General features: G+C 32.4%; 1 protein-coding gene across 2 annotated transcripts in view; it reads left to right on the plus strand.

Moving 5' to 3' along the window:
* Positions 1–20403, plus strand: part of LOC127712711 (protein rogdi-like) — a 35921-nt gene that overhangs the window by 6405 nt on the left and 9113 nt on the right. The window contains exons 3-5 of one of the 2 annotated variants that reach the window (XM_052219313.1): positions 4053–4089; positions 16139–16190; positions 17514–17591. In XM_052219313.1, coding sequence (XP_052075273.1) covers positions 4053–4089; positions 16139–16190; positions 17514–17591 — 167 coding nt within the window. The remainder of the gene's footprint in view (positions 1–4052; positions 4090–16138; positions 16191–17513; positions 17592–20403) is intronic. The other variant, XM_052219314.1, reaches the window with a different exon arrangement.

Raw genomic sequence — 20403 nt, forward strand, 5'->3', positions numbered from 1 at the left:
TAAAAGAAAGAAGAGCAATAATCAATAGATGAAATATATCATTTGTTTGTATGATAATCTTATTATACCATGTTATATTTTTTTTCTTTTGTGTTGGAACATCTTGCTGAAACTTCTGAAGTCAAACAATAAAAATGTAGCTATTCTTTGTATATTGATTCAGCCTTCTGATGGGTTTACTACTGACACCACATTGGTACAGCAAATTATTTGATCTTTAAATTCTTTCTTTACTGTATAACATGCAATGAGTTAAACATGTATGAGGAATAGCTATATACATCAACCATGATCAGCTATTGTTATAATGTTAATGTCAAATTTCTGTAAATTTAACATAAAATTGAAGAATAAAAATTGGAAAAAATACTAATAATGAGACTGTAATCCAACAACTCAAGAAGACAAAACTAAACAAGTTGATTAATACAGAAAATCTAATCAAGACATTCTAACATGTTTATTCAAAATAAAAATGAATAGGTCATTTTTATGCCCCACCTATGATAGAAGAGGGGCATTATGTTTTTCGGTCTGTGCGTCTGTTCCTTCGTTCGTTCGTCCGTCTGTCCCGCTTCAGGTTAAAGTTTTTGGTCAAGGTAGTTTTTGATGAAGTTGAAGTCCAATCAACTTGAAACTTAGTACACATGTTCCCTATGATATGATCTTTCTAATTTTAATGCCAAATTAGAGTTTTGACCCCAATTTCACGGTCCACTGAACACAGAAAATGCTAGTGCGAGTGGTGCATCCGTGTACCATGGACACATTCTTGTTTATACATCAGATATTTATAGATTATAACACAGCAATTTTCAATATTGTCCCCTATATCATCCTGAGACTTCCTTATTTGACCATGAGCTTCAGCAATTAGCCAATGTTCAATATTGGTCAAGGGATGATACATATGAGGGCTGTTAGGCAAAATGCTTTGTTATGATCTTTCATCATATATATATTATTTGATCATGAATTGGTAAAGAAAAATAAAATAATACAACTAAAGATATTTGATTTATTCACTATTTGTTCTTATAAAAATAACATGAATAAAGAGATGTGGTATGATTGCCAATGAGACAACCATCCACCAAAGCTCAAATGAAGTGGATGTTAGCAATTATAGGCAACTGTTTACAATAGTAAATACTTATAGATTACTTTTGGGGTTTATTTGTATTGTTTGTTCGTTGATGTATACCCCAAATCTTTAGTTGTCTCATTGGCAATCATACCGCATCGTCTGAAGAATCATTTGTTAGAAATTGTATCTCAGGTTATTTTACCTTTAAATTCTCTGAATTATTATGAACAGTAGGAGGCTTGTCGTAAATTTGTTGATTTGATACACAGTTATCTGCATATTTATACATTGCATACATGACAAATCTGTTATTTTTTTACACCATCTTATTTTCTAAGAATGAGGTTCATTTACTTTTACATTTCTTTGGGTTGCTGCAGGCTGAATGATGTATACTCGAACATCTTTTTATTCATAAATTAGATACTGTTCGTACATTTTGTATTAATTTGTATATAAAAAAAAAGTTGATTTGTTTTTTGTCATGTGAGAACAGTAAAATCAGGAACGTTTTGTTCATAAATCTTTGAAATTATTACAATGGCCTAAATGTGAGATTAAATTTTGCAAAACCTATCTAGTTGCAATTTTCTCAGTAATAAAAATATTGCAAAAATTTCTGAAATTACAGTTTTAATTTCCTAGGCCAAAATGTTCCCAATACAGTCTGTAAAAATAAGATGGCTGTGAATGAATATGATGTTTACCCCCCAAAAAAAACAGATTACATGACACTTTAAAAAACAGGTTTTAAGTCTTTTAGCCATTTTTAGGTGTGCCACACATTGACAGAATAAAGTCCAATGTTCTCTGTTTAGGACAGTAAGGATACTTCTTTACTTGACCATATGTCCAGTAACTTGGTTCACTACAAAATAAAAACTTCAAAAGACAATCAATCCAATAACTGTGACTTAGCTATAAGAGCTTCACTCTTCCTATTGTAAAAGCTATAACGTTCCAGTTTTATATGTGTTATAGCAGATCAAAAATAACTTCCTGAATTTATTACTATAAGTAAATAAAATTTAGCAATGATAGTGATGTTGGCAATGGATACAAAATCTGATAGGATTGTTAGAATGGCTTTTTCTTGCATTTGTACTATTAGCACTAGGTCGATACCATTACTGGTGGATCTGTTAGTCCCGAGAGTATCATCAGCTCAGTAATCAATGCTTTCCTACTGACATTATTTATACATGTAACATAAAATTTGCTGTTGATAAATTCAGAAATTATTAAGAAGCTAAGGTTCCAACTCCCTCAGGTAAAGTTGACTGTATCTGAATTTGGCTATTCTTTTTAGGTCATTTTAGGCATATAGCTCTTCAGGTGTCTACACATTTACACATCTTTGGCTTTCAAATGTTTAGTTTTGAGCGTTCCTGATGATGGTAATTCAGAAAAGCTTTTTGGATGCACAAAATTTTTTAAGTGTCATTTTCCTTGTGAAACGTATATGTTTTGACTGTTGGCAGTTGTTTGTTTCTGACTATTTGACAATACATGTTAATGAAAAAACTGCAATGGAGTCAAGATATTTTACTGGACTTTAATAACAAGAGATAAATGATATTGTCAAGTCACAGAAAAAATGTTTGATATTTTTATAAGTACATTATGAAGGAATTGTAAAAATGATAAAACCTGCAAAACCAATTGGTTCTAAGAAATGGTGGTAACTAAAGATAATTAAAGAATCATATTTCTGTTCATACAAAAATGTGAAATATAAATATTAAAAGATTTTTTATGGTTGATATTGTATTGAAATTCGATTTTAATTATTGAAAATAAGGACTAAATATTCAGTTTGGTGAGTAAATAAATGTGTTGACAAATTGAAGAGTCTTTAAACATGGTGTGTATACAGAAGTTTCTTCCTTTCACTTCATAATGGGTATTGATAAATTGATTAATTTGTTTAAATTATATCAGTGGTTAATTATAATTCTTTAAACACATTTAATTAGATTTAGTTGGAATAAAAGTACACAGGGAATGATTAGCTGAGAAATTGAGAGTCTATTAGTGTTATGTTAAGTAACCATTAGATAAAGACTTGTATTATTCAATTACTAGTTTTGTAAGGTCATTTAATTATGGAATCTTTCTGGAAATCAGTAGTTTAAGCAAAATTTTGCCTAGAAAAGTGAATTTGGAAAATTCTAAACTAAAATTTATAGATATGAACAATGCTGCTGATAGAATGTGTTAGAAATATTGAATTTTAAGTGTTCTCAAGGATTTTTTATTTCTAAGGCACAAAAGTGCTGTGTGAGCTGTTGCCACTTCTTGGCATCAGTCATCCTGTTAGTAATTTTTTTTAAAAAATCTCTTCCAAAAGTGCCCTTTAGAATATGAACATGCTAAATTGATCAAGTTTCAAAATGTTCTCAAAGATCTACCAATAACATGAACTAGACAGTAAACGTAAATGATAGAACATGGGGTGAACCATGTAATTTGAATGGTTTCAGGGGTTTCTCTGTAATTGTTCATGTGATATGTAGGCTTTAGTTGTGTAATGAGTACATGAAGTTGTTGCAGTTTCATTGTAAAACAATGTACTTTCCAGAGTCCAGTAATTAAAGATAAGTAAACTGAATGTATATTTAAGTACTGCATGGAAGAAGCTATACAAAAATGCCACAGGTTTGTTAAGGAAAAAACAACTAATATACTGTAAATTAAAGAATTTTTGAAGTGTTTTTTTTTATTGCAAAAATATATTAGATTTTGCAAAAATAGAGCTCACACTTTAGATTTTATGCTGCATTTCAGACAGAGTTTTATGAATTAACAGTACAATACATGTACATGTATACTATAATTAGTATTGTAAGAATATGTGGTATGAAATAGTATACAAACTCTGACTCACGAATTCAAAATATACACAAGACAAAGTCTCAGGAGAGAATATACTGTGATATACCAGTATTTGTTTTATATTTTTCAGGAATGTAGTCGAAGGTTCCCAATACGATGTGGTTTAGGTAAGGTTATGAATTATTTATAAATAAACTATCTCTTTCTATTGATTCTAGGTTTTGATGTAACACCTTTTAAGATTGAATGTCAATCACGAATGAGCTCTCAGATTTCTGGTGAATCTCATTAGCACAATTTATCATGTAATAGATTTTTTATAGCTGCTATATTCTGTCAAATTGATAACATTGCTTATTATATGATTTGACACCCAGTCAACCTTGCTACAAGTCATCTTTTATACTTAGATAAATGGGAAGATATTGTGATCACAGCTATTGGAAAATAATGATGGATGATAAATTACCTCATTAATATTTGCTGATAGACTATTTACCTGTCACTGGAGGGGGCATTAAGTGTTACCCATGTCTGTCCGTACCTACATCCCGAAATTGGTTTCCATTCTCTAACTTTAGTTTGTCTCAACCAAATGTTCTGAAACTTACGCTTAATGCTTATTACCACAAAACACAGATCAAGTTCGAATTTGGGTGGCATCACTTTTACCGTTCTCGAGTTATGCCCCTTTGTAACGTTATATGCAAGCGGGGCATCATCTGTGTCCCATGGCCACATTTCCATTTGTTTAATATAAACAGTACCTCGAATGCTATTATAGATTGTACTTTTGTGACAGTGTAAATATGTTTTATTTTCACATTTCAACAAATCTGTGGATTCTTGAACATTTAATTCATGATGTATTATATATCATTCATTTTATATAACGATTCTGCGACAGGCAAGCATGTATAAATGCCATATTTCATAATTACAAATTGAATTGAATTAATTCATAGCATGCATATTGATGGATTAGTGGCTGTTATTTATAATTCCATCTGGGATACTCCCTGTTTAAGATACCAATACATTCTGGATTTTATTTTCAAAATTAAGTCAATACCACAACAATGTGATTTGTTAATAGCATCTAAGATTACCCATAATCCTTCAGATTCTGAAAACAGCTAATTCTGACAGACTATTCAAGTTATATTGAAATTCTTAGATAATGTTCTATTTGTCATGAATAAATATTTATCATAAGTCATGAAATTTAATTAGAGCAAAACAAAATTATTGAGATAAGATAGAAATTAGAAAAAAAAGCTAATTAAGCCGTAGGGTTTAGCATTATAGAGCTATTGTAATACTGAGAAACTCAGATTTAAGCCACAAGTTTTGATTTATGATTGTTTTAAAGGTAATCAAATTGAAGTACATATATATCATGTACATATAAAGCGAAACATAAGATGAAGAAAATCTTTGGCCTGCTCATTGACATTCAAAACATGCTGATTATATATAAAATGTAGATGAGATAGTGACCAGTTCTTTTCTCTTCCAATGGTAGAACTAGTTTTCCAAAACACATGTTTTATTTCAATTCTCTCAAGAAGTTCAAAGCTTATTGGTTATATGGCCGTTACTTTGACATACTGGAGTACTCATTAAACTTTTGAAAATATGTTACAAAATCTAATTTATACTTGTGAAAAAGTTTTATACCAGGGTTTGTTGATGAATTGACTGGCAACTTCAACAGAGTAGTAAAATATTTACCCTATATTAAGATGCAGTAACAGTTTGTCTTCTATTGGTGAATTAATTTCTTAGGCAATTGACTAATATATACGTTTTTTTCCTACCAAGGGAGGTAATTCAATAGATAATTTTTCTTTAGATGACAGAGATGAAGAAGAAACTCCATGCTATCGTGTATGGGGTCGTTGCTATGGTATTTTGTGGTTATGGTTATATGCATGACATTACTGTAGTATTTACAGAGCCTGTAGCATAGCCACTAATACTTATACCTAAATTATTTATCCTTTTGTGATAAAGTAAGCATTTTATTTGTCCAATGTAATTTTTCCCATTTTTCACCGGAACTACAAACCAGTCTCCTGAAATTTGGTATCAAGCTTTATGTAACTAAAGCATTATAAACATTGTTATATGCTTCCACATTCATTGCCCATTACTCATCAACTTCCTATTTACCTCTTAGACATAATGTCCATGTATAAAATTTCATCGCATTTTTCTCAGAAACTAGGAATCAAAACTTCCTGAAATTTGTTATAAAGTTTCATATGAGTGTATACTGTATGAAGGGTTTTCACATCCATAGCTCATCATCAACCTGTTAATTGAATACTTATAGTGAGGAATCATTAGTAGTCAGTAGCTCATTGTCCAACTTTTTACTTTTGCTTAACATTTTAAAATCAAAGCATCTACTTGTACAAACCAAACAAATAGTTTGTTAAGTTGAGCCTCATAAAAAGTAAAGTTACAATTTTTGTTTTGCCAGTCGCAGTATGCGAGACATAGGTATTACAATCAGGCGGCAGCAGTGTAAACTATTTGTATAAAGCTTTATATTTCAGGATGTGAAGACCTGGATGCTTTGTATGCAGATACCTTATGATATGAAGTTTCCATCTGTCATATGTCTATTGTCTATTGTCTTTTTTGTCATGTGAATTTTTCACTTATTATAAGTAATAGCATAACTATATTTGGTACATGGGTTCCTTGCAACATGTTTGTCAGACATAGTTCAACTGACCTGAACCTCATTTTATGGACGAGTGATCAAGGTTAATGATGCCCTATTTGGTCCGTTTCTCAGATACAATAAGCAGTACTGAGTAGGTCAACTCTATGTGGTTATGGAATGATTATATGGTACATGTTAGTCTGGCAGGTTTCATCTGGTCTTGACCTCATTTTCATGGTTCACTGGTCAATGTTAAGTTTTGTGTTTTGGTCTTTTTTCATGTACTATAAGCAATAGGTCAACAATGCAATAGGTCAACTGAATTTGGTGTATGGAATGATTGTAAGGTGTACATGTCTATCTGGCAGGTATCATATGACCATGACCTCATTTTCATGGTTCATTGGTCAATTTTAAGATGTTTGTTTTTTGGTGTGTTTCAAATACTATAAGCATTAGGTCAACTATATTTGGTGTATGGAATGATTGTAAGGTGTACATGTCTGCTTGGCAGGTATAATCTTACCTTGACCTCATTTTCATGGTTCATTGGTTAATGTTAAGTTTTTGTGTTTTGTTCTTTTTCAGTTACCATAAGCAATAGGTCAACTATATTTGGTGTATGGAATAATTTTAAGGTGAGCATGTCTGTTTGACAGGATTTATCTGACCTTAACCTCATTGTCGTGGATATTTAAAAATGTTAAGTTTATGTGATACTTGTAAGACTAAGAAAACCCTTAAGACTTTCAACATAAAATAAAAATGGTCAGTAAAGCAGGCGAGACATTTCAGTGTGTGCACTCTTATTTTTTACATGCATGTCTTTTATTCAAGGCAGTAGTAAACCAAAAATGAATAATATATGAACAGTACTCACATCTTGTAAAATAAAAAAGTGCATGGAAGAATTAAATCTCTACACTTTTATGTTACCCATAAGTGACTCAGGAGTTTAATAGATAAGGTCCAGTTCTATTAGGAACTTCAAAACTTAAAATATTTTTTTCAATAAGGTATAGATTTAAGCAACCAAAAGTCAAAGTAATTGACAATATATTGTAAATGGACACATTGTGAATTATTAAGTAAGATAGAAAAACTTGAATGATGATATTCCATAAAAAGATGATAGGATCCTTACCCAATAAGATCCAATAAAGGATATATTTTTTGGTGGATCTTTGAGATTAAAAATCCAAATCACTGCAAAATTAGTAGTAGATATTCCACGCCTTGCCATTTTTGTCGAGCCTGCGACTTTTGTCGCAGAAATCTCGACATAGGGATAGTGATCCGGCGGCGGCGTTAGCTAACTTCTTAAAAGCTTTATATTTTAGAAGCTAGAAGACCTGGATGCTTCATACTTTGTATATAGATGCCTTATGTTACGAAGTTTCCGTCTGTCATATGTCCATTGTCCTTGACCTCATTTTCATGGTTCAGTGACTACTTGAAAAAAAAGTCAACATTTTTTGTAATGTTAATTTCTTTCTTATTATGGGTAATAGGATAACTATATTTAGTATGTGCGTACCTTGCAAGGTCCTCATGCCCGTCAGACAATTTTCATTTGACCTCGACCTCATTTCATGGATCAGTGAACAAGGTTAAGTTTTCGTGGTCAAGTCCATATATCAGATACTATAAGCAGTAGGTCTACTATATTTGGTATATGGAATGATTGTAAGGTGTACATGTCCAACTGGTAGATGTCATCTGACCTTGACCTCATTTTCATGGTTCAGTGGTCAAAGTTAAGTTTTTGAGTTTTGGTCTTTTTTTATAATATTGTATGCAATAGGTCTACTATAAATGGTGTATGGAAATATTTTATGATGTACATGTCAGTCTCACAGGTTTTATTTGACCTTGACCTCATTTTCACGGTTCATTTCTCAGTGTTAAGTTTTTCTTCAACTATAAGCAATAGATCAACTATATTTGATGTATGGAAGGATTGTAAGGTGTATATGTCTGTCTGGCAGGTATCATCTGACCTTGACCTCATTTTCATGGTTCATTGGTCAATGTTAAGTTTTCATGGTTAAGTTTGTTTCTTAGATACTATAAGCAATAGGTCAACTATATTTAATGCCTAAATTGATTGTAAGGTGGCCATGTCTGTCTGGCATGGTTCATCTGACCTTGACCTCATTTTCATGGTTCATTGGTCAATGTTATGTTTTCTTGTTTAAGACTGTTTCTTAGAAACAATAAGCAATAGGTCAACTATGTTTGGTTTATTGAATGATTGTAAGGTGTACATGTATTTCTCATTTAGTTTATCTGATCTTGACCTCATTTTCTTGGATCATGTTAAGTTTATGTGTTACTTGTAGTAAAGCTTTGTATTTAGAACTCTCAACATAAAATCAATGGTTAGTAAAGAAGGCGAGACATTTCAGCGTGTGCACTCTTGTTTTGCTAAAAGCAAAGAAAGGAAGTTCTACTAATCCCTTGTTTAAAAGGCAGAATTGTGTGTAATTTTGCTCTCACCAAACTGTCTATCACATTTCAGTTTTTCTACATTTATTTTCAATATTTTTATCTTGTCACGAAGTCAGAAAAGCGAGACTTACGCTTTCTGTGTCCGGCTGCAGCAGTGTCGACAATATATTAGTTTGTGATTAGGTCAATTTATGGTAACAACTAGTGGTAGGTCAGTGATATTTGGTATGCAGTTGTATAGTCATGGCACATCTCATTTCCTTGGAGATTATTTGGCCCCACCCCCTCAGTCATGGCCTAATGACTTTGAATGATTTGCAGAGTTTACATAATAAAGTTTGTGATTAGATCAGTTTAAGATGAACCACTAATATGAAGTCAATGATATTTGGTGTGCAGATGTATTTGCATTTGCAAATCTCATTTCCATGGAGATTATATGGCCCCACCCCTCATCATTGTTCATTGTCTTTGAAATTTTATATTGTGTACAAGTTTAAAGTTAGCGTTTAGGTTAGTTTAAAGGGAACCACTTATGATAAGTGAATGGTATTTGGTATGCAGTTTAATAAGCATTAGCATTTTTCATTTTCATGAAGGTTATTTAGCTCTGCTCCTTCAGTCGTCGTCGTTAACTTTTTACATTTTGAACTTCTTCTAGAGAACCACTGAATGGAATGGAACCAAACATGGCATGAATGTTCCTTATGAGGTGCTGACCAAGTGTTGTTACTTTGAAGCCGATCCATCATCCAGGATGGCCGCCAGCGGGGGACTTAGTTTAACATAGGACCTATGGGAAATACATACAAATGTCTTCTTTTAAAGAACCACTGAATGGAATGAAATCAAACATAGCATGAATGTTTCTTACGAGGTGCTGACTAAGTGTTGTTACTTTGAAGCAGATCCATCATCCAAGATGGCCGCCAGCAGGGGACTTAGTTTAACATAGGACCCTAAGGGAAATACATACAAATGTCTTCTTTTAGAGAACCACTGATTGGAATGGAACCAAACATGGCATGAATGTTCCTTATGAGGTGCTGACCAAGTGTTGTTACTTTGACGCCAATCCATCATCCAAGATGGCTGTCAGCGGGGGACTTCGTTTAACATAGCACCCAATTGACAATACATTTAAATGTCTTCTTTTAGAGAACCACTGAATGGAATGGAACCAAACATGGCATGAATGTTCCTTATGAGGTGCTGACCAAGTGTTGTTACTTTGAAGCCGATCCATCATCCAAGATGGCCGCCAGCGGGGGACTTAGTTTAACATAGGACCTATGGGAAATACATACAAATGTCTTCTTTTAAAGAACCACTGAATGGAATGAAATCAAACATAGCATGAATGTTCCTTACGAGGTGCTGATGAAGTGTTGCTACTTTTTTTGCCGATTTGCTGTTCAAAATGGCAACCAGGATTTTTTATTAAACTATGGGGCCAATATTAAACCAAATATGGCCTCAATCATTATTTGGGTATCTGTTATGATTTTTATCTGTTTTTACCTGAGTAGAGTCAGGTGAGAGACACAGACTCTTGAGAGCCTCTAGTTTAGTTTTTTTTTTTTAATTTTCAAGATTGAATGCTAATCTTCAAATATTGTAGCGATAGGCATATATGATAGGGACAAGTATTGTAATAGCAATACTCTCAGAATGACTTTTCAGCCTCTATGATCTGAACTTTTGTATAATCCTAGACATTTGATTGAAAGTTCCATTTCCATATGATCTTCATTCCTATCAAACTTTCATGTAATCCTAACAAAATAAATCAAATTTGTATTCCAGAATTATATAGTAATTAAGAAATACCATTTGAATCCAGTTTCCATTTTCTTGACAGAAATTCACATTTTATGGGACGTTTTAACAGAAAGAAAAACCAGATAACAAAAAGTTATCACTGTCATGACTGTATCTGATTGTGATTGATTATTAATCCGGCATGTTTTACTAGTTGGGTTAATTAACGGCATTAGAAAATGATTGTCTGTGACTACTGATGTGTATAGATGTTGATAACAGTATTTAGATTTAATTAGTGTACTGGTTTATTGGGGCTTTTCATGTTTAATTTCAGATCACGATCTTTGTCATTGTTATTTCCAGCTGAAAACAATAAAAATAGTTAACATCATGAAACACATGCACTTAGTCAGGAATTCTTAGTCACAATTGCCATGATTGCATGGAGCTATTTCCGATAAATTCTTTTTGTTTGAAAAACAAATTTGTTTAATATATATATATATTACATATATAAATCTATAAGAATGTGCTGTCCCTTCATTAATTATTGTTGGTACCATTTTGTGGTTTTAGGTAATTAGTTTCCTTTCTGGGAATTTTTTTATCACAGCAACTGAAAACTATTTTCAATGTAATACATTAATTCTTGTTTTGCCTTTACCATGAACACTTTTAGAAATCAACCATTATACTTCATACCCATAAAAGTGAATAATTTGGAATAAAATTGGAAATTTAATGTCTTTTGCTATCTGGAAAACTTAGATAAGTAAAAACTATGGACAGTTTAAATCAAACTTTTGTCACTTAATGTTACATGATACAGCAGCAAGTGTTACTCATAAAATTATGGATTATTAAATAAGTTATTTATTGATACAAAGATATTAACATTAGCTGTTTAGCTAGACAGTATATTTGTTAAAAGCCTCATGTAAAAAAGTCTGAATTTTGCAATAAATGTTGTAAGCAAATTTTAGTCTCTGTCTGTACTTTACTTCGACATATAGATTTGCACTATTTTTATACCAAATTCTTGTAGAATATGGCATCAGCCCTGTTTGTGTCCTTTTTGGAAATATTATAGCATGTCGGTTTGATTTCATCACACAGTTTTGTATTGTATCTGAAGTATGGACTCTAGATTCCTAAAGGAAGATCAAGACATAATATTCTTCTGTTAATTATCTATACAGCCATTAGAAATTTATAGAACTAAGTGCTTCATCTCTGCTCTGGGATTTTCCTGTGTTTAAATTTTATGAACAATAACTTAATAAAAATGTCTAAATCCATTCGAGTCTGATCTGTTAAGTAATGCTTAGCTTTTATTGACAACATTGGTTCTGACAAGATTATGGTATCTCATGTCATATATGGTTTGCTTCTGATGTTAAGCCTAGTGATAGGACATGACTGTTCTTATTGAATATTATAGAAAGTAATTATTGCATTTTGGGTCGATTTTTTTATTATGAGTTTTCCCATTTCTGATGCAATTTGTGGATGAAAGAAAATAGAAAGTTGAGAAATTTTTTGTCTAGGTGACAAGACTCAACTCTAGTATGGAAGGACACTTGAAATAAACAACTGCAAAACATGAATTTAAATATTAAGAAAAGTCAGAGTAAATGGTAGACATTTCTGAAGTATGCTAAAAAAGGAAGAGATATTTTATTTGTTTGATAGAACATTGGTGTTTTATGCCCCGGGAGCAAATAAAAGCTATATCAGGCACCGAAAGTAAAATGGAGGATACAAGATATTAAAAAAAAAGGCAGTTACGATAGAACACAATAGGCAAAAGCTTTTGGAATGCTACAAGAAGTTTATGGATAGTTACAGAATTTATACAAACCTAAATTCTTTTGGTTATAAAGAATGTACTAGATTGATATCCTTCCCTCTTTTATGCCTTTCAGAGTTACCTCTAACTATAAAACCGGTACATGGAAATTATAACTCCTAAAATATTGATATTGTTTTAAACTTTTTCTCCATGAAATTATTGTTTTCCATCAAAACCAAATACTTGTAAACCCTGAGCTAATCTAAATGTGTAAATATTGTAGGTTGGTACTACATGTACTATTTTAATGTAGAAGAAACCTGTTATAAAAGTGTATGCTTTTTATACGACCGCAAAAATTAAAAATTTTTTGTTATACGACCGCAAAAATTAAAAATTTTTTGGTCGTATATTGGTATGACGTTGGCGTCGTCGTCGTCGTCGTCCGGCGTCGTCCGAAGACACATAGGTTTTCGCACTCTAACTTTAGTTTAAGTGAATGGATCTCCATGAAATTTCACCATAAGGTTCAATACCACAAAAGGAAGGTTGGGATTGATTTTGGGGGTTATGGTACCAACAGTTAAGGAATTAGGGGCCAAAAAGGGGCCAAAAATAAGCATTTTTGTAACTTTCAGACAATAACTTGTGTGTAAGTGTATGGATCTCTCTGACATTGTACCACAAGGTTCCATATCACAAAGGGAAGGCTGTAATTGATTTTGGGGGTAATTGCCTCAAAATTTTAGGAATTAGGGGCCAAAAAAGGGGCAAAAAACAAGCATTTTTCTAGTTTCATGACAATAACTTGTGTGTAAGTGTTTGGATATTTCTGAAATTGTACAACAAGGTTCCATATCACAAAGGGAAAGCTGGAATTGAGTTTGGGGGTAATTGCCCGAAACGTTTAGGAATTGGGGGCCAAAAAGGGGCCAAAAATAAGCATTTTTCTAGTTTCCAGACAATAACTTGTGTTCAAGTGTATGGATCTCTCTGAAATTGTACTGCAAGGTACCATACCACAAAGGGAAGGCTGGGATTGAGTTTGGGGGTGATGAATCATAAGGGGGTTCAAAAAATTGGGGGAGGGGATTTTTTTTTTTTTTTTTTTCTTTTTTTCCTTTTTTTTTTCTTTTAAAATTTTCCATTTTAAGTTGGTTATTTCTGATTTATATTTAAAAGCAAATAATAATGATATGGTAGGAGATACACACCAAACAGGATGTGTAAATTATTATATAATAAGTATTGTGCAATAGCAAGAAATTTTCAATTGCACAGTATTGCACAATAGCAAGAAATCTTCAATTGCACAGTATTGCGCAATAGCAAGAAATCTTCAATTTAACAGTATTGCGCAATAGCAAGAAATATCCAATAGCACAATATTGCGCAATAGCAAGAAATTGTCAATTGTACAGTATTGCGCAATAGCAAGAAATATTCAATTGCACAGTATTGTGCAAAAGAAGATACTTCGTATAAATTGCTTATTTCTTGATCATTTTCAATGGGGTTTTATTCTTGAATTCTTGGGGTTCTTTAATATGCTGAATCTAACCGTGTATTAAGTTTTTGGATTTTGGGCCCCGTTTTTAAATTGGTCCACATTGAGGTCCAAAGGGTCCAAAATTAAACTTTGTTTGATTTCATCAAAAATTGAATTATTGGGGTTCTTTGATATGCCGAATCTAACCGTGTATTTAGATTTTTAATTTTGGGTCCCGTTTTTTAAATTTGTCTACATTAAGGTCCAAAGGGTCCAAAATTAAACTTAGTTTGATTTTAACAAAAATTGAATTCTTAGGGTTCTTTGATATGCTGAATCTAAACATGAGTTTAGATTTTTGATTATGGGCCCAGTTTTCAAGTTGGTCCAAGTTGGGGTCCAAAATTAAACTTTGTTTGATTTCGACAAAAATTGAATATATGGGGTTCTTTGATATGCTGAATCTAAACATGTATTTAGATTTTAGATTTTTGGCCCAGTTTTCAAGTTGGTCCAAATTGGGGTCCAAAATTAAACTTTGTTTGATTTCAACAAAAATTGAATATATGGGGTTCTTTGATATGCTGAATCTTACCATGTATTTAGATTTTTTATTTGTGGGCCCGCTATCAAATTGGTTCATATTGAGGTCAAAAGGGTCCAAAATTAAACTTTGTTTGATTTCATCAAAAATTGAATTATTGGGGTTCTTTGATATGCCAAATCTAACCGTGTATTTAGATTTTTAATTTTGGGTCCTGTTTTTTAAATTGGTCTACATTAAGGTCCAAAGGGTCCAAAATTAAACTTAGTTTGATTTTAACAAAAATTGAATTTTTGGGGTTCTTTGATATGCTGAATCTAAACATGTGTTTAGATTTTTGATTATGGGACCAGTTTTCAAGTTGGTCCAAGTTGGGGTCCAAAATTAAACTTTGTTTGATTTCAACAAAAATTGAATATATGGGGTTCTTTGATATGCTGAATCTAAACATGTATTTAGATTTTAGATTTTTGGCCCAGTTTTCAAGATGGTCCAAATTGGGGTCCAAAATTAAACTTTGTTACATTTCAACAAAAATTGAATATATGGGGTTCTTTGATATGCTGAATCTTACCATGTATTTAGATTTTTTATTTGTGGGCCTGCTATCAAATTGGTTCATATTGAGGTCAAAAGGGTCCAAAATTAAACTTTGTTTGATTTCATCAAAAATTGAATTATTGGGGTTCTTTGATATGCCAAATCTAACTGTGTTTTTAGATTTTTAATTTAGGGTCCCGTTTTTTAAATTTGTCTACATTAAGGTCCAAAGGGTCCAAAATTAAACTTAGTTTGATTTTAACAAAAATTGAATTCTTCGGGTACTTTGATATGCTGAATCTAAACATGTGTTTAGATTTTTGATTATGGGCCAAGTTTTCAGGTTTGTCCAAGTTGGGGTCCAAAATTAAACTTTGTTTGATTTTAACAAAAATTGAATATATGGGGTTCTTTGATATGCTGATTCTAACCATGTATTTTGATTTTGGACATTGGACCATAATAGGTAAATTAAAAAAATTGAAGTTCTTAGACCACATTCTTTCTGTGTCAGAAACCTATGCTGTGTCAAATATTTAATAACAATCCAAATTCAGAGCTGTATCAAGCTTGAATGTTGTGTCCATACTTGCCCCAACTGTTCAGGGTTCGACCTCTGCGGTCGTATCAAGCTGCGCCCAGCGAAGCATTTTATTAACCTTAGTTTTGCTTTATGAAGCTGGTTCTGAATGAAATACATGTATATATGTAAATGTATTTGTAAATTTAGAAATTATTGCGATGTTTTAATAATTGTGAAAAATGAGACGACATGACTTTATCACATTAATGAAAACTCATTTTTGGGTTGTCATTGATAATGGTATTTATGAACATGATTTTAAATTAGAATTAGAAATGCTCGCAGTAGTTTCAAAATTTGCCGTATGATATAATTTTATACCAGTTTTTATTAGGTACCGTGAACTACTATTGATTGATTGTATCCTATATTTCAGATGAAAATAAAAGTTTAGTTGTGCCTCACAGAATTCTTCTTTCTAGTCCCAAGTGAGTATATCATACAAATACTGAGGATTTATTGGTTTTCATGGATTGAGTAAAAATTGTATTTTTGTGGATATTTGATTTCATTTACAAGACTATAGACAATTTATAATTCATAACATTTAAATTTGTGGTTTCCCTATACCCACGAAATCAAAGAAAGCTTGTAACCCATGAATGACAATGAATCCACAGTATGACCTTATGACCTTATGACATTGTAAGAGAAAAATATTCTGTTTCTCAGGCTACCATTAATCTCTTTAAGGGTTTCAACATCAACTGTTATTTAAATATTAATATTTTTATGCTCCTCAAGGAAAATTTCCCAAACATATAGTTATGTCTTTGTCCGTCAGTCTGTTTTTTCCTTCTGTTCATGGTTCAAAAACAATTGCTATCCAGATTTTGACTTGAAAATCCTTTGATGGATTGGAATGAAACTTAAACAGATGGAGGAAGCTAAGGGGAAGAGGAAGAAGCCTTCTGATTTTGAAATCGGTCGGTCAAAGGTCAAGGTTGCTGTTACTAAAAATTAAACAAAAGTGGGAAAACTAGTAACTGGATGATAACTTTGATTTTCCTTTGTTGAATTTACACGAGGTTATGTAGAATGATGATATAGGAATATGGAAGATTTTCAGGTCTATAAGGTAAAAAAAATTAAAGTCACAGAGGCTAAATATAGACTCAGTGCAAATATATAACTATGAGATGCAATTTGTTGTTTCTGGTTGATTTCTTGAGGTACACTTTTTGGATATTTAGCTAACTCATACAGTAGTCATGGTAGTAGATAATACAAAAGGGGAAAAGCCTATTGATTTTGAGGTCAATTACCAAAGGTCAATATAACAGTTACAAAAATAGACAGATAAATAAATGGGATGAAATTTGTGCCAATCTTGTTTCTGGATAAATTATGATCATTTCTATGGCTTCATATTTTTCAGAATTTTCATATACTGTGCATGTACCTACAAGACAGGGTCAGGGGAACCCCTGGCCAATACTGGGGGCCTGAAAGGGGGTTTCCAAATATCAAGGCTCTTGAGCAAGCATTTGTAACACATAACAGCCATGTACGAATTCTAGTGTAACCTGAATCTTTGTTTCTAGATGAAATCATTTGAAATAGTTTTTTTTTCAGCAATATTATTTGGAATATGGCGTTCCGAACCTGGCTGGTTAGCCAGGGTAGAGGGAAATTCCTGTCCAAATTTTGAAAAGGTACCCAATAAAGTTTCCATGTATATAAGGGCTCTGGAGAAACTTTAGTAAAGTTTTGGTTTTTAGATTACTATGACTTTTGTTTTTATTTTTCAGCAATATTATAGGGTATGTTAGGGACCATCCAGTGTGCAGTTTTTGGAGCATTGGTTGGCCCTGCCAACACTTCCACTTGTTAGTTTTTTTTTTAAATCTTGCTGCATGAAATGGAAAAGAAAATTAAAAAAATGACAATACACAATCAAACACTTAAAAATGTTCTACACAAGTTGACAACAATAAAATAAACTACTGTCAATTTATGTTACAACTTTTTATACGACTGCGGTTGTATATTGGTATCACGTCGTCATTTTCGTCGTCCGAAGACACTAGGTTTACGGACAATAACTTTAGTATTAGTTAATAGAAATCTATGAAATTTAAACACAAGGTTTATAACTGCAAATGGAAGGTTGGGTTTGATTTTGGGGGTTATGGTCCTAACAGTTTAGGAATAAGGGGCCAAAAAAGGGGCCCAAATAAGCATTTTTCTAGTTTTCAGACAATAACTTGTGGAACAGTGTATGGATCTCTCTGAAATTGTACGTTTCCATACAACAAAGGGATGGTTAGAATTGTCTTTGGGGGGTAATGGCTCAAACTGTTTAGGAATTAGGGGCAAAAAAGGGGGGAAAAAACAAGGGTTTCCTTGTTAATGGACAATCACTTATAAGTACAATGTTAAATTTGGACTACCTCCCTTACACTGCTTTAAAATTATGTACATGTATAAAGAAATTTTGTATTGTTTTGAGGTGATTAGCTGTCAATTTATTTTTAGAAGTTACTAATAAAAATGCTGGTAAAAGATATATTATTTTTAGACATGATTATATATGTCATTTGCTATTTTAAGACTTTTATGATGTATTTAAATGGCTAATTATGATTGCAAACTCCATTGGAAAATTGAAATGAGATAATGACCCTATCTTGAGGGAAAGATTTTTTTTTTGGAAAAAGGGGAAAAGGGGGGGAGTTGAAAAATTGGGGAGGGGTTATAAAGAAATTGGGGGGAACAATTTTTTTTCTCATTACAGATTTCAGAAATTCAAAAGAAAATTTCTTCAAAAAATTCTTTTTTTTTGTAAAAAACAAAAGTTGGGGGGTGGGATTTTTTTTTTTTGGGGGGGGGGGGGGGGGGGGAGTCAATTCACAACAGCATAGTGTATTGCACAAAAGCAAAAAAAAAAGGGGGGATTTTTTTTTTTGGGGGGGGGGGGGGGGGGGCAATTCGCAACAGCATAGTGTATTGCACAATAGCAAAAAATTGAATATAAATTCAAAACATTTAACCAATTCTAAGTTCTTTGACTACAGTTATTCTGTGTCAGAAACCTATTATGTGTCAAACATTTAATTTCAATCCAAATTCAGACCTGTATCAAGCACGAATATTGTGTCCATTTTTGCCCCAACTGACAGGGTTGGACCTCTGCGGTCGTATCAGGCTGCGGTTGTATCCAGCTGCACTCAGCGAAGCAATTTATTTTTACATTATTTAGGTGCTTCTGATTTTAATAGCATGTGTGGGTTTTGAGTAAAGTCTTCTTTTTTTAAATCAATATTCTTGATTTTTGAATGATGAATTTAATATGGCTTAAACTTCATGGTTTTGGTTATAAATTTGTAAACTACATGTTAAAGTTGGTATTGACCTCTTGTCACAACATATACATGCAGTGAATATACAATTCTTCTTGAATTTCAATTTTCAAATGTCACCAGTAAAAGGTAAAGGACACAGACGCAATTGACTGAAATTAGGGCAACATTTTGGTTTCCAGTTTAAGTCTCTAGAACCATGTATTGAACCATAACCCAGCTTAGTTTAAAAATGCCCCATAAGGCTTGATTGCTTTAGTTTCTCTAATTTTCATGCTTTTTTCACAATTCTCGATCGGTGGGTGAAAAATATTTCTCATCTCTAGAGAAAACTTTTGTTCTCAGCAAATGATTGGTTGAAAATTAATTATGACGTCAAATTTTCTTGGTTTCTTCTGAATTTCCTATTGTGACGTCATGAAAAAAGGCGACCATGTCTGATGACGTCACATATAAAGAACACAACTTTCTGCAAATCTTTGAAAAAGAAGAGTAAACTTTGTTCTAAAAATCATTAGAGAAACAGCTTCCACCACTATATCTCGTGTATTACAATATTTCTCCACTCTCAACAGTTAAATTTTAGTTATTTAGAAAGCTTGGCAAGCCTTGAGCTTTAAATATTAAAATTTTACTGTCTCGAGTGGAGAAATATTGTAACACACTTGATGCAGTGGTGTAATCTATATTTCCAGACCTCATCTCTACCTTTGAGAACACAAAAATCATAGAGCAGTGAGGTGAACATTCTTTAGGTCCTTTCCATGTTCATGTCAAGTAATTTATAACTGATAAATATTAAGATTTTAAGATACAGTGTATATAATCATACTTTACAAGAAAACTCTTTTTTTGAAAATTACATTAGTTGTAAATGGTGTATGAATCTAACCCAAAGGGTGACTGGGGAATAGAAATATGGTCACTATTGGTCTCCTTCCGACTGGCAGTAAAAACCTTGCCAAAGTGGGGTGTTTGTTTAGTTAGTTATGTAAATATATATATATATGCAGCCACATCCCGTCAGAATGCAGGAAATTTGGAATGCCACTGAAAAATGAGTGTATATTGGATAGGGGCAAAAATTTAGCTTTGCAACAGGCCACTTATGGACCTTTCAAAGAGATGTTGCAAGGGTTCTTAACATGCAGAGTGTGTGGCACTCTCTCTACGTGAGGCATTAGATTTAACATTCCCTCTCATCCTGACTGACCCTGTATTACAAGACCTACCTATCATATTTAATGAAAATTTGTTTTTGTCCTGAACTGTTTGCCACTTGACATTAAGCATCCAACAATCAATCCCGTATTAAACTCTCTGTTATAAAAATAGGTTC

Source organism: Mytilus californianus, unplaced genomic scaffold, assembly GCF_021869535.1.
Source record: "Mytilus californianus isolate M0D057914Y unplaced genomic scaffold, xbMytCali1.0.p SCAF_8, whole genome shotgun sequence".
NCBI classification, from domain to species: Eukaryota; Metazoa; Mollusca; class Bivalvia; order Mytilida; family Mytilidae; genus Mytilus; species Mytilus californianus.